Source organism: Myodes glareolus, chromosome 26 (assembly GCF_982192425.1).
Source record: "Myodes glareolus chromosome 26, mMyoGla1.1, whole genome shotgun sequence".
Lineage (NCBI taxonomy): Eukaryota > Metazoa > Chordata > Mammalia > Rodentia > Cricetidae > Myodes > Myodes glareolus.
This window is the reverse complement of record NC_142051.1, coordinates 6,020,523-6,036,431: the sequence shown is the minus strand read 5'-3', so window position 1 is coordinate 6,036,431 and position 15,909 is coordinate 6,020,523. Positions and strand designations below refer to the sequence as shown.

The following is a 15,909-nucleotide window of genomic DNA, read 5'->3' as shown; positions in this document are numbered from 1 at the left end:
AGACGGCTTGGTGGTTAAGAACGCATACTACTCTTCCAGAGGACCCGAGTTCAGTTCCCAACACCTGCTTTGGGTGACTTACAGCCACCTGTAACTCTAGCTCCAAGGCAGGGGGGTCCAACTCTTCTGGCTTCCACATACACTCAAATGCACATACCTACACACACACACACACACGGTGGGGGGAGACATAGTTAAAAATAAATGTAAAATAACAATAGTTGAGACCATAGTATTATTATTAATGATACAGCCAATATGGTTATTTAATAGGTGCTGGCCTAGACTTTTAAATATTGAGCAGCAGAACCTGTCCAGAGACATCACATTTTTACATTTTCTGCGGCATTTTGTAGTAGTGTGGGGTCCTGGTCATACATCCTTGCTGATACTTGGCCAGGTAAAGCATTCGTGTCCCATCAGAATCGATAAGAATGAGCACAGGGATGGTATCTGTTGAGTCCATTCACTTTCGGGTTTTGGGTAAATTCAGGACAGAAACGGAAGAACTAAGGGAAGGGTCACTTTATGCAGACCTTGCTTTAAATCCTGTCTGATTTGATAAGAAGTACAAAAAGTACAAAAGGATGGCATCCTCACTGATGTCACCGTCACTTAAGATGAATCAGCCACGGAGATCCTCAGGCTGTGGTGCGGCTGTCTTTTCCAAATGGAACAGCTGGCTCTGAGATATACGCTGCGTTTGCTGTTTACTGACTCGGAGGCTTTAGTGTATCCCGAGTTACACAACTCGCTGATGAATCAAACACTCTGGTGGATCCTTTTCATCGGCCCCAAAAGAAGCTCTCCCCCAGCCACAGCCACTTCCCAGCCCCCAAGCAAAACTCATCTACCTTCTGTCTCTGAAGGAGTCTATCCTGGACACTTGACGTGAATGGAGCTACAGGCTGTACGGTCTCATGAGAATAGTTCTGGGCAGTAAGCTTTCCGATCAGTTGTTTCTCTTTTTGAGACAGCGTCTCCTGTAATCCAGACTGGCTTCAAACTTGCTGTGTTACTAAGGATGACTTTGATCGCCTGATCCCCCTGCCTCTGCTTCCCAAGCGCTGGGATGACAGGTATGTGCTCCAACTCCTGGTGCATGCGTGGAGTGCTGGAAGCCAGACCCAGTGCTTCGTGCACGGTAGGCAAGCTCTCTACCAGCTGAGCAGCACTGAGTCTACGTTTTGAAGGTTCACCATAGCATAAACTGTATAGGCAGAGTTTTCTCATCCCGGGAGCCACTTTCAAATTACCGCACAGAGGCTTATATCAATTGTAAGTGCTTGGCCAGTAGCTCAGGCTTATTACTAACTAGCTCCTGCATTCTAAATTAACCCATATTCCTTATTTATGCTCTGCCATGTGGTGGTACCTTGATTAGTATGGCACGTTTGTCTTCTCCACGGCTGCTCTCGACTCTCTGACCCTGCCCATCTTACTCTCTGTATCCTCAGTTTGATCATTCCTTTTTTGAGGGGGGGCCTGGCTACCAATAAAATATCAGCTTTTATTAGCCAATGATAGTAATACATAGTCATGGTGTACAAAAGGATTTAATCCACCACGAGGCTATGTCTCCAGAGCCTGGGACTCTGCCTAACATAAGATGCAGGCTCAATAATGATGTGTTCCGCTACATTAAAATGAACCTTGAGTCTGAAGGTAATAATCCCATCGAGACTGGCCCACAAGAGCTGCTGGGAGAGGCCTTCATGGACTGCCCAGGAATCTGGGGTTAGGGAAGGCCTTGCAGTCCTTGGTACAGAGCTAAAGGCTCATGGTTTTTCCAGGACTTTTAATTATTTATACCCAGTTGAAGAAAGCCCATATAATTGCCGAGTAACTTTGATAAGCTTTGTAGCAGAGCCACTTGTATTTCCTATTGGATACCAAGGCGAGAGGAAGTGGCTCATGGGGAGGACCTCATATGACTGATTCATTTTCTCTTAGCACAGCAGGATTTGCTAAAAATCACTTCATCTCAAAAGATTTACTGGAATTCCTGAATGAAAATCACCCTCATCCTTGATTTTTTTTTCTTCTTCTCCTTCATGAGACAAAAATAGCTCCCTCTTTTTAGGAGAAAGCATTTGGCAGCCCCGCTGATTATAATACTATATTGGAAACCGCTTACTTTGATTGACGGCGAAGCAGATGCCCTTCCTTGTGGTTAAAAGCCTGTTGATGTGTTCTCTCCGGCAACCACCACACTCCAGAGAGGTTAGGAGGAGGATCCCTCAGCCGAGAGAGAACATGAAGTGTGCCTCCTTGCCTTTGCCAAGGCACCCGTCCCCTACCCTCCAGCAGTGCCTAGACCTTAACAGACCTCAGGGCAGAACTTAGGCCTCTCCGCTAAGCTATCTCTGGGAAATACGGCAACTACTCAGCTGCTGGATGGATAGAAAGATGGAGGAAGTATTCCAGTAGTCAGACTCACAGAGCAGAGACAGGGTCCCAGGACATCACCTTACCAACTGTGAAGGCAATGCTGATGCGAGTAATGAAGTAAATGTTATGATTCAGTATTAGGAAAGTCAGCAAATTTTTTGACCTACCTCCTACGCTCACACCATAACCATCCAGCTACTAGTGAGTTTAACTAGCAGGAGCAAATCCCCGCGTACCCCCGTGTACCCATCATCAGCTGTGTCTAGAAGGGATCCTAGGAAGAACTGAAGAAAGTTCTCTTGGACCAGGATTCCTCCGTTTCCACTGAACTAGGTTGCTGCCCTCTCTTCGGATTAGGTGTGAACACTGGGGAAAGAGAAGCACAGAGGTTCTCCACAGGGAATACTATCCTTGTCTTTGGGCACTAACCACAGATCTGAGAACAAAAGTCAGCCAGCAGTGTGTGCTTAGTGGGACCTGTTCTCCAGAGCACAGCATTCCCTGCAGTGGCTTCTTACAACAAGTTTGTATCCATTGTGTTTGCTCTGTGCTTTCCCTGGATCCGCAGGTACACATATTTCGACTTCCTGAAGTATTACCGTGGTCACTAGAGTCTCAGGATCATGGGTGTCACTAAAGGTGTTGGTTTGAACAGTGTGCTCAAGCTGAAGGCCTTGCTGTTACGAGTAGAATAAGTTGGACTCGAAGGTTGCCCTGTTCTGAATGGACTATTTGGATATAGAAAGGAGTTATTTTTAGGTCCGGCATGCCTATAAACCCCGAAGCGAAGTGTTTTACAAATGAGGAATGTATGCCCTAAATAAAAACTGCCAGATGTCAGTCTCTGAGTGTGCCAACTGACACGTGTGTCGGCTCCAGTGTCCAGAAGAGACGGTGCCCATTGCTTTTCTACTCGGGCCCCAAAGGGGTGGTTAATGTAAAATGTCTTTGACGAGTTTAGAATCTGCTCTGATGGCAACAGCACCCCAGCGTTTGGATTGTCTGCAAGCTGTAGCTTCTTTCCCTCGTGACTCAGTGTGTGTGTGTGCTCTAGCACGTCTGAGACAGATTTCTGTTCAGATTTGCTGTATTTTTCCCTGGGTCTCAGCTCATTTATTTTTAAATAGACCAACAGATGTTCTTAAAATTAAATGACCAAGGGCCAGTGAGGTGGCTCAATGGGAGAGGTACTTGCAATCAATCTGAGTTTGATCCCTTAGGCATACGTGGCAGAGAGGTGGGAGCAACTCCCAAAGATTTTCTTCTGGTTCCCACATCCACTCTGTCTTGCACATGTGCCCGCATGTGTGCAACACACATTATTATAATGCACGAACAGATGTAATATACAGGACTCCAGCAGAGGCCGTACACGAGGCCACCTGTGTGGTAGGAGTCTCTCTTTGTGCCTCGCCTCCCCGCTTACCCTGGTCACCTTCATGACGTCATCACGGGGATTCTTGTCTCTCCTCAGAGATCCGAGCTCAGCTGGTGGAGCAACAAAAATGCCTCGAGCAGCAGACGGAGATGCGGGTTCAGCTGCTCCAGGACCTGCAAGACTTCTTCCGGAAGAAAGCTGAAATCGAGACGGAATATTCCCGGAACCTGGAGAAGTTGGCGGAAAGGTTCATGGCCAAAACGAGAAGCACTAAGGACCACCAGCAGTTCAAGTAAGACCTCTCTTCAGCTCTAGGTGTTGCTCTGGGGACTGAGCGCTTGCCGGGCATGCCTGAGTTCATAGATTCTGTACCTGGGGTGCAGGTAAGAGAGGGAGGAAGGAGTCGGGGAGGCAGGCAGGCAGGGAGGCAGGAAGGGAGAGAGGAGGGACAGATGGATGAAAGAGGCCTGGTTCAGAGTCAATTTCCAAGGCGATCAGTTATTGGTGATCATGTCCCCATCACTCTAGCAGCCTTTCTCCCTTCCCACTCATGCTGCAGAGACATAAGTTTATATTTTGAAATCACTGTTTACAAAATTCCCAGCTACAGAGAAGAAGTTGCTCTCAGCCGTTGGCAGATCTTTGAAAGGGTGAGTTTGCAGGCGCTGCTTCAAGCAAAGGCCTCAGGACTTCTGCAGTGAGTTGTTTGTTTCTCTTGCCATTTCTTGAGACCAGGTCTCACTCTGTAGCCCAGGCGAGCCTAGAACCTGTGAAAGTCCTGCCTGCCAAGTGCCAGGATTATAGACCTGCGCTACTCTCTGGTGAATTCTGTAAGAAAATAAGCAACAACTTTTGTTTGGGTTTAGTGTTCCTGGGGAGCATACCCCACTTCCACCCAACATGTTTGTAGTCATTAAAAAAATGCAGGTTATTTGGTTCATGAAATTTACTTTATAACTTAAACCCCAGAGTCACAGAGACAGGTAGGTGATTGTACATAAGTGACTAACAGGGACCAGCACAGGGTTCCATTTACAGACTGTGCTAACATGTTCTGTAATGGAAGTTGAGAAGGGAAAGTCCTGAAAGAGTAGGGTATGTGTGTGCACACACATGCACATACGCCAGCACATGTATGTATAGTGGTGCACAGACATTAGTGTGTGCTTCTATGAAGGCCAGAGAACAATGCAGGGGTATTACCTGCCCATCTCTGCCTCCTCAGTGTTGGGGTCTGTGGCTCAGACTCACACATCCTTGAGATTGCGAGGCAAACACTACCTGAACCGTCTCCCAAGAAGAGTGATATGCAAGTCTGTATAATGACTAGCTGGCTGGAAGGGGGACTGAAGAAGGGAACCTCATCAGTAAAGGACTGTAGGGGAAGGGCTCTAAGCCAGGTTTGCAAGGTTCTTTGGGAGTACGCCGTAATCAGATGGGCATTAATTGGAACACATCACACATTCTCACATATCTTTGTGGGCTTTTTCCTGTGGACATAAGAATCTTTGGAACGTTTTAAGTGGAACCACCCACATCTGCATTTAAGTGACAGGTAAGGTTTTGGGCTGCGGGAAGCTATCAGAGAAGGAAAAACACCAAGGGTCTCTCATGGCATGGCGTGTGGCCTTCTGATCTAGCCACCTGGGGGAGAGGGGAACGCCCAGTTGAGGAGATAATAAAAAGGCTACTTGGGCTTTTGTTTCCAAAAGCACAGTGGGCCAGGGAACCTGGAAAACACCTGTGCCATAAAACCCCCAGAAATGAAGGTTAAAATGTAATTGATACTCTTATAAATGTACACCTGGATCCATAGGATTTAGGGAATATTTCCATGGTCAAAAAAATAGAAAAAAGAAAGAAAGAGGGAGGGAGGGAAGAAAGAAGGGAGGAACGGAGAGAGAGAGAGAAAGAGAGAAAAGAAAGAAATGAAGGTCTAGTTATTGTCAAAAGTACCCATGCCTTAATCCTGCAGAAGGCCAGCTATGAAAAAGAAAAGACAAGATAAAGATTTGGAGCAAAAAGCTTCACTGTCAGCCCCCTCCTCATTGTCCTCTGCGTCCAGAGGCCAGCCCACCCCAGTGACAGAGGAAGACAAGACTGTCCTCCTACACGAGGACAACAGAGAGACCCCCGATCTGCTCAGCCTGGCTGTGGGGGTGCTGCTGAGAACTGGGCCTCTTTCTTCTCAGGGATCTGAAGTTCCATTTCATACCCTTCCTTGACTTTGAAGCCTGGATTAAAAGAAGAGTAGCCAGTTTGGCAAGATGGCTTGTAGCGGGTAGAGGCCAAGCCAGATGATCTGGGTTCAGTTCGCCAGAACTCACTGGTGGAAAGAGAATCAACTATGGAAAGTTGTCCTCTGACCCTCATGGGCCTGTGCTCCACCAAATAAATAAATGTAATAAATATCAATCTTCAAATTGCCTTTGGCTTGAGCATTATTGGTTATTGATTGCAGAACTGGAGAGGAAATGGGTCAGAAACATAAAAGCTGGCTTCGTTAACCGTCAGCCAGACCTGGGTTAGAACAGACTACTGCATGTCTGTACACTACATACGCTCCCAAACTTTGGTTTCTCCAGCAGGAGGCAGGGTGGCTCATGACCGTGAGTGGCGGTGACAGACAGGGCAGAGTCCTCCCTGTGACTGGTGGCTGGCTCGGGGATGTGTGTACAGCGCTCCTTCTCTTCTCTCCAGACACTGAGTCTTTAAGCACAGTCATGCACATACCCGTTGAAACTAGACCTCGGAGCCTGGCTTTACTTAGTTTTGGAGTCACTATCACTAATGTCACTAGTCCATAGCCTCATAGATACAGCAAATGCCACCAGTAAAGCTCAGATCAGCCTCCCACACGAGGGCTCGCTCGGACTCTCAGTTTCATCCTCATCCAATCCTTGGTGAGCTTTAATTCTCGGGTTGACAGTCAGGACACAGTGAGTGGCCGTGGGAAGGATTAAGTAGAGTTACTGTCAGATCTCGATCAGAGCAGCCTCTTAGACAAAAATAGCTAACATTGTATGCACAGCACTTACCTTGTGCCCAAGGCATGATAGCAAGCGTTTAAGCGTAGACAGCAGCCCACGTCATCTTCACAGTAACCTCATGAGACCCGCTGTGCTAGTTTACCAGTTGTACAAAGTAAGTGAAGTACAGAGACGTTAACAGTTATCACAGCCACACAGACAGGGTGTGCGAGCAGCGGCGAGAGCCCAGAGTGAGTACCACCCACACGCTTTCATTAACATTTATGCAAATTTCAGACAGGGTCTCCCTGAGTTGTCCAGGCCGACCTTGAATTTGTCATCCTCCTGCCTCAGCCTTCCAAGTTGCTAAGATTGCCCACCTGTACCTCCCCAAACCTGGCTTGAAGTTCCCAGTCTCAGTAAATGATACCTTCTATTTTTATTCTATTATTATCATCGATATTGTGATTGGCACTAATAACAAGACAGTGATAATGCGTTTTTTATTCAATCCGTGAAATACCGTTTCATGCTTCCATCCGGGTGTGTACCGAGGATATAAAGACATATGAAATATTCTCAAGGAAATTGCTAGTTGCTTCAGGATAAAGAATGAGCACAGTTCGAATGAACCAAGTGGTGCTTGCTTTGGGGGCTGACGAGACAGAGGAGCTCAGTAGAAAGGCTCCACTTAGCTGCCATGAGCTCACCATACTTCTTGATGGTTCTAAGAGAAAAGATATCCCAGGTCAGAGCTAGCATCCCAGTGTGCATGGGGATTTCTTCCTGAACTCATTTCTGCCTCTGTTCTTGCTTTCTTTGTCTTGCAAATAGAACTTTTAACTCAGTGTAGGTGTTTGGGGGACAGTGGATATTTTCTTTGTTTTTAAGATGAGATCTCCTTATAAGACATCCTTGAACTTGCTGTGTAGCCTAGCCTGGCCTTAAACTCTTGATCCTCCTGCCTCAGCTTCCTAGATTCAATGCAATATTAAATGCAAACTCTAAAATACCACATGGTAGAACAACGTGGCTTCCTTTTTTCCCCCTGACTTAATGTTCAGTCATACATGTTCATGAATAATAAAACATTACATCTTACTGGAAGGATGGCTCAGGGAGTAGAGCACTTGCCATGATCCCAGAACCTGTATAGAAGCCAAACATGTTAGCACATGTGTATCTGTCATCCCTGCACTCCTGAGAGAAGATGAGGAAAATCCTAGAACTTCAAAGACCAGCACACTTGGGACGGCAAGGGCACACATCAGAGGTTGGCTTGGACCTCTGTGTTTATGCCATGGCATGCATATTCCCCTTCCTCGCCCCTCATCCCTTCGTTTTCATATCACATGCAACTTTAAAAGAAAAATTAATAAAGCTCCTCATCAGAGAGTATGGCACTTCTGTGTCTGAGTTAGGAAAAACACTGCCATTTTGCCATTTTGTGGTTCATTTTTACAGTCAGTAACAAATTGTACTTCTGAATTTTGTAACTTCCTCTTTATTCTCTGTGTCTTTCTCATCATGCATCTTGATTCCCCCTATTTTCGATCCCTCACATCTGCTCTCTGCCCTTGTAACACCACCCCCAAAATAAAACAAAATTTAAGAGGAAAAAGAAGGCAAACATCTTGTCCTGGAAACCGTAGTATGACACGGTGAGTCAGTCACACAGTACACCCTTTTGTTCATGTATCTTCTTGCAAGGGTTCATTGCGAAGAGTCACTGATCTGCTTCAAGGTCTTTGTTCTGCTACACTATTGAAGCTGGGCCCTCACTGGGGCCCCTCTTGGTTATCCTCACCTTGCCCTGTGTCATGGAGATCCTGCAGCTTTGGGTCTTCAGAATGGGCCCCTTAACCTGCTCCCATAGATCATAGATGGGTGGATTTGGGGTGGGCCGGTTCTGGGCCTGGATAGTTGCGGGGTTGGTTGGCCCACCAGTTCTACCCCCAACCTCCCCGCCCCCGTCCCCTGCCTCCTTACCTCTCCCTGTCTCACCACCAGGGTGAGGTCTCCAGCATTGCCCCAGCTAGTTCACCCCTGGTCCTGATGAGCAAGGCGTGAGACCAGTTCTCCAGTTTTCGCGCCCTCAGGGTCAGCTCTCCCACACCAGGACCCTCAGGGCCAGCTCTACTGTGCTGTTCGGGTGGGTGGCAGAGGTCACTCCTGAGTGCTGCAGCTGGTGAGGGGCAGGGGCAGCTCTCCCACCCCACAGGTAGTGGTGAGGGGCATCTCTCCTCTGCCCACACCACCATATGGCTTATGAGGGGCGGGGTCTCGAGGCTGCTCACCTGCACCCGTGTCAATAGGGCCAGCTCTGCTGTGCTGCCCAGGCAGGGTACAGGGCCCACTTTCCCGAGTGCTGCAGCTGCTTAGGGGAAAGGTCAGCTCCCTCGCCCACGACTTGTGGCAGGGACGGAGGGGAGAGGACATCTAATTTATTTTAAGAAATGATATGTTGGTTGCTTACTGCATTGGGATGAAGTTTTTCTTCGAATATATATGTATTATGCCTAATTTTGTATGCTTTGCAGTTCATTTAGTTTTATAATCTAAAATAAACCAGGAACATTTATGAATCTGAACTGGCTCAGTAAGTTTCAGCAAGACACGTGACATGCCATGAGCCAGCAAACTTTCAGGTTCTGTTCATGAGCCTTCGGATTCCCCAGGAATGCTTTCTGGAGGCTAGAGGTTATACATCCAGGGATTAATAAATAAACCTCAAGTTCATGTTCCGTGGAAAGCATGCTTAGCCAAATTTCTTTTCCAGCAGCAGGGCTGAACACTCAAAGGAAACTTTGTGAGCTGGGCAGACCAGTCTGTGTGTGAGACAGGAGCCAATAGATCCTCGTGTAAACATGAGTACTTTCTCTAGTGGGCAGCGAAACCCGGGAGCTGCCCAAGCGCTGTCCAGGCTTGGCACCTGGGGCCCTGGTCAGGGGCAGGAGGTTGTACCCAGGTTTTTGCTCCAAGTTTTCTTTCCAGGCCTGATAAGTTGCAGGATTCCTGCAGGCTGTGGCATGTCCTGATCTAAGAATGCTCAGAGCAGACAGAAGGATCACAGCACCTGTCTGCTGTGGCTCCTCCGCCTGCATGGGTGACCTCTTTTGATTGACCCAGGCCACTTTGAAATGATGGCAATTCTGTCTTCCTTTACCCCTCAGGAAAGATCAGAACCTGCTGTCTCCAGTGAACTGCTGGTATTTGCTCCTGAACCAAGTGAGGAGAGAAAGCAAAGACCACGCCACCCTGAGCGACATCTATCTGAACAATGTCATCATGCGGTTCATGCAGATAAGCGAGGATTCCACCCGGATGTTTAAAAAGGTAGCCTTGGTAACCACCTTCCCTGCGGCCTCTTAGGGGAAGGCACCTGGGAAGAATGAATGGCGTGGATATTCTAAAGACACAGATTAGACTGTCAAACCTGAGGGTGTGTGTTTGTACTATGTGTTTGTGTATGGTGCGTGTGTAAGATATGTGTACATGGGTGTGCATATGTATAATGCATACAATATTATCTGCTGGATGTACATGGGTGTGCATATGTATATGCATACAATATTATCTGTTGGATGTACATGGGTGTGCATATGTATAATGCATACAATATTATCTGCTGGATGTACATGGGTGTGCATATGTATAATGCATACAATATTATCTGCTGGATGTACTTATGTATATCAGTAAATTAATGAATATTTGACCTGAGCAACATGAACAGAAGCATTTTGGGGGTGGGTGCCTGCAGGAGGATGGAGAGACGGCTCAGCAGTTAAGAGTTCACACTGTACTTGTAGAGGATGTGCGTTTGGTTCCCAATATGCATGTTGGGCAGCTCAGCTCCAGGGAGACCCGATGCTTCTGCCCTGCCTGGGTGCGTGCATTCAGATAACCACACCCATACACAAACACACATACGTACACTTAATCAAAGTAATAAAAATCTTTTTTATCTCTGTCCTTAGAACTGACCTCCACGCGTGGAAAAGAGCCACACTTAGGGAGGAGGGCCTTGGGTTCTGCTTCAGCTCACACGTGGCCAGATAAAGCATGTCACATGTGTATCCTCGCAGGAAAGCGTTACTGCCCTGTCTTCGTGCTCCCCGCCGCAGAGGCTGTGAGAGTGACATGAAAAAAATCTCTACAGGGCCCAGAAAGTTCGGTTTCTAATGTGTTAAAGAGTTTCCTCCTTCCTGACTCCATTTACAGAAAACCAAGAAACAAAGGGGAGGGGAAAAAATCCTGGGCTTTTAAACCTTCGTGTCATCATTAGCTTCAGGCAGCTCTCAGCAAAGATTTTTGTTGTTTGGACATTTTTGTTGAGAACAATAACAAAACTGGAGCGTTTCCTGTGCAGAGGGCACACGCGGCTCCTTGCCCAGCTTTCACTTTCTATGTCAAGAGCACGAGACTCCGCAAACCTTCTCTGCTTGGTGTTAATAGTGTTCCTTGCCTAGATTTATGCCCAGACCCTTCTTTAGTAAGTACAGTTTTAGCTTCAGAGAAGGAGATGCACCCTGTCGATCCGCGATACATATGTTTCAAAGGGACCACTTACAACACAGGTGCAGGGTCGTGCACACCAGCTGTGCTTGATGCAGCCACATTAGATTTGATTTCTCACCTAGAAATGGGAATTCAGCAAGTTCTAAGTCAAATGTGCTGTGTCAAATAGGGGGAGAGAGCGTGTTTTCAACAAAGAGCTTTCTATGTTGGATCTAAGACTAGGTAGAGATAGAGAAATATCTTCACATATTAAATAAGAGAGCTTAAAAAAAATCAGTTTCCACTGAGCTAAGGAAGTGATGGACTCTTCCTGCCCCCTGTGAGCGCCATCTGTGGAGACTGCGTACAGTTTGGTGGGATCCCTGAGCATCTGCAGTGGCATCCAGATGTTCGTGTCAGGCTGCCACGAAGGAGAAAGGTTGTAATGATTCCACATTTGGATGCTACTAAAAGATACATCCTCAGCATGGGGGCATGGGTAGGGATTCAGCCAGGACCTACACAAGCAGCTCCTCATTTATTCATCCATTGAACGAAAGCTGTGTGACTGGCAAAACTGAGTTAGGAGACTGCTCCTGCTTGCAAGGAACTCGTTAGAATAAATTAAGCATTGCCAAGCTAAAGAGACTGCAGAGCTCACTGTAGGGACATGGAAGATAGGGACCTCCACTAGGGGACATGAAAAACTTAAAGAAGAACCCCGGGAAATGAAGGGGACACTTTCATGAGGCAAGACAAGGCAAGGGTCTGCAGGGACATGTGTATAGCGGGAAGTCCAGAGTTCTGTGGGGCTGGCCTGGGTTGCTAGGACAAGAATGTGTGATGTGGTAGAGGCTGACAAAGATGGCCAAAGGAGGACCTCGTATGACAAGGTCCAGGGCCTAATGAAACGGATAGAAGCTAGGACTGACAGTCACATGAGTCTGGGTGAGAACACAGTTCTTCTGCTTCCTTGTTTTGGGATCTTGGGAGATCATTCAAAGTCTGCCTGCTCCTCCAGAGAATGAACAAACAAGGTTGGGCAAAGGGAGAGGCTGAAGCCACGGGACCCTGAGCCTGGGAGAACCTCTGGAGTTGTCTTATTCCAGGCAGGAGCCCTGGGCTTTAGGTTTGGATCCCTTGAACTTGGAGTGCTCTAGGGAAAGGCAGTTCCCTTTAGTGGAGGGGAGTTCTCGAGAGCGGTTCCCAGGGAGAGATCAGCTGTGAGTCTCAACAGCCCACAGCCAGTATTCCCAGAAGTTGGGGAAATGAATTCCTAGTTTGTGAGGAGGACTCTGGGACGTGCACAGGAGATAGACGCATGCCTACTTATTAGCTAGTAAAATTCACTACTTATTTAGATACTGAGGCTTATTACCGTGTGTGCGGCAGATTCCTGCTAACCTAGTGGTTTAGTGGGAGTGTTCTGTTCATCTTGAACAGCCTTCTCTCTGTTAATCATGGCTGATGAGCAGAAAGGCTTAGTCATTACAACCATACAAGGTCTACTGCGGAACTCTGTCAGCCAACTCACAGGTGGGTCCAGCTCAGAGCCTACCTGCGTGTGGCCCAACACAAAGTCACCCACTTACTCAGCATTACAAAACACTGAGGTGGCTTTTTGTTTGTTTGGTTTGGTTTTAGTTTTGTTTAAAAAGAAAATAAGTACTGTTATTAAAATATTGAACTTAAGATTTAATCCTTTATGGAATTAACCAATAGCGATACAGCTAAGGATGTGAGGAAAAGAGGTTTTGAGTGGAAACCATGGCTTTGACATTGTTAGCAGCTGGATGGACTTGGAGTATTTGTAAACCAACTACGCAGTCTTTTCACTGAACTCCAAAATCCACCCACGTCATGGTCGCTTATAGCTAAATTAAAGTATTTGTCTTTAAATTTCGGCAGTTAGTGAATAACCAAGTAGATGCGAAGCCAGCAAATACGCCCCTCAGACCCCTGACAACTATTTCACAGGGAGTCTTATCTTGGGGCCTTCATTGATTTCTTCATTTCCTCAACCAAGTGAGCTTCATTCCGACCCGACCCCACCCCAGTATGAATCGTGCAAACATAGACAAGAGGGGGTTCTGTTGTTTCGTAGTTTACCCTTCACTCTTCTTGGAGAAGGTTTGAATTTGGGGACCCTTTGTACACAAGGGTTTGTTTCAATATCAAACCTCACTCTCCCTGATCCAACAAGGGCTGGTGATGTGCCTCCGCCTGCGCTAGCCCTGCCTCCTAGGGTCCAGAGATGCTCCTCCTTTCCAGGACTCCCATGAAAGGGGGTGTTCTGCTTCTGGTTTGCTGCTCCCGACAGCAGGCACGTGGCTCACACGCTGCATGTGAAAATGTGGCCCACGTCAGTAGTCACAGTGGCAGGCCACATTGCAGGCACCACTTACTTACATGCCTGCTCGCAAGATCTTACTTACACACGTTTATAGACGTGTAGTTCAGAGGGATTTGACTGTCTTAAATCATCCCTGTGTCTCAGAGTACCTTCAAAGCTGTGGTTTATTCGTGAACTCTTTTCAAATTATTAATATATTTGTATCTGTCTCTGTTTCACTTAATTGTACAAGCATAATCTATGTTTCTTTCCTTTACCAATGACAGTGATGTGATTTCTGTGAGTTGCCCCTTGCTCATGTTGAAGGGGGCCAAGCCCTGTGCACCAGCTCACAGATCTTCTTGCTCTGAATGGACAGACACTATAAGCCACATTTTGGGGTGACGGAAGGTTGTGCTCAAGCTGAAGAGCCCTGCTTTCTATACACTTTTGCCTTTGCTCAGAGGCGTGAGGCAGTTTGTAGCTACTACAGACTTTCTTCGGTTTCTTGGGGGGAGGGGCAATCACTGGTCATGTCACTTTACGTGAATGGTCAAACACTTGGAGATTAGGGCACTGGTTTGGGCTGTATTCCTTTCTTGCAAAAATCTATATTGTAAAATCACCTCTGAGCAGAGAGTAAAAGACTGAAGGTCTCCACATGCTAACACAGAGACACTTGCTTACCCTTAGCCATTGCTGCTCTATTCACAATGCTGGGGAGTGGAGTCAACCTTGGTGTCCATCAGCTGAGGATCGAATAATAAAAGTGTGGGACAACAGAAATTTTCCATCTGCAAAGAAAAATGAAATTTGCCAATACATGGATGAAGCTGGGGAAAACAACTTTATTCCGTGAGGTGACCCAGGCACAGAAAGACAGATGCCATACATGTGCTGTCTCTCCTGTGTGTGTCCCAGTTTTGAATCTTCCGATTTGTGGATTTAACTTGCAGTGCCTGCAGAATCCAGGAAATCAGGAAAGGGCCAAAGGAATGGGGGAATACCTTAGGGAGGAGGGCTGGGGCGGGGTTCAGGAGGTAGGCGGGTGGGAGTGAGGAAGAGGACGATGCACTAGGAGGGGGGTAGCCAAAACCCACAATTATATGAAAAACCTACTGCTGTGTAAGGTAATTTAAAAATAAAAGTTCAAAAGAGTAAGACGTGCCCTGCACGTCTGGATAGCCCTAATCCTAGAACGCAACCGTTACGTCTTAAGTGCGCCTCTCAATCCTCATCGGAGAAGCTTCCTTTTGCAGTGGACAGCTAATAGAGAAAGACTCACTACTGATCAGGATACAAAGGATAATTAATCAGTGCTAGAGTACTCAGGTCTAACTGGAGCATGTGTATCACCACCACCCATCCCAAGGCTCAGGGAACATAATCGGACAGGGGGCAGAGCTATTTTAAGAGCTAGAGGTTGAGGAAGACCGCTGTTAAAAGTGACTTGTGTATGTGACAAAGCCATTGTACCTATGAAGGCACTGACGCTGTGGCTGCCTGCGTAAGACCCATGGGAGACCAAACCCGTGAAGAGGTCTACCACCGATGGCAGGGAGGGGGCTTCTGAGCTGAGGAGCTGTCGAACATGAGTACATGGGTTTTCAGATTCAGACTTATAAGGTAAATTGGCCCACTTTGCTGACCACTTGAGTGTGTTGCTTAGTCTGGCAGGAAGAAGCGATTATTACCAAGATCCACAGTCTTTCAATTTGCTTTTATCAAAAAGAAACTGTATCTATTTCTATGCTCCAGTATGAAGTACAGAGTTATTTCATGGGATAAAGGCATGCTGATAAGGAGAGCATTTAAAGTAAGTCACTCTCCAAACAGTTGCTGAAGTTAATTTACGAACAAACCACTAGTCTACTGCCAATCTCTAAGGCTCTGACCTTGTTTTGAGAAAAAGCCTATGAGGGGCCAGTAGGAGGGCTCAGTAGAGAAAGGTGCTTGAGGCCAAGCCTGATGAAACTGAGTTCAGTTCCCAGAACCCTCATTGTGGACTGAGAACCGACTCCCACAGGTTGACCCTCTGACTTCCATGTGCACACTATGGCTCGTATGTGATGACATCCACACACCACACATGTGCACAAATATTTTTTTTTAAACCTATACATTTTGAGATGCTGAAAACTGCCAACCTATTTATACATAGTCTTATTCTTTTTAAGTATAACAATGCATATTCCTTGTAGAAATATAGGAAACACTGAAAGTATTGTTAGATTACCCAGGTTTACACAATCAATTAATGTCTTGCATTATTTCTTCAATAATGATATGGATATTTATATGTATAATATACAAACATTTTATGCTATATGTTTGTAAAT

The 15,909-nt window shown here is 46.6% G+C and overlaps 1 protein-coding gene across 2 annotated transcripts in view; it reads left to right on the top strand.

Annotated features, from left to right (window-relative positions):
- Positions 1 to 15,909, top strand: part of Srgap1 (SLIT-ROBO Rho GTPase activating protein 1) — a 274,372-nt gene that overhangs the window by 120,498 nt on the left and 137,965 nt on the right. For both annotated transcript variants that reach the window (XM_085683398.2, XM_085683397.2), the window contains exons 2-3: positions 3,866 to 4,061; positions 9,912 to 10,074. In XM_085683398.2, coding sequence (XP_085539524.1) covers positions 3,866 to 4,061; positions 9,912 to 10,074 — 359 coding nt within the window. The remainder of the gene's footprint in view (positions 1 to 3,865; positions 4,062 to 9,911; positions 10,075 to 15,909) is intronic.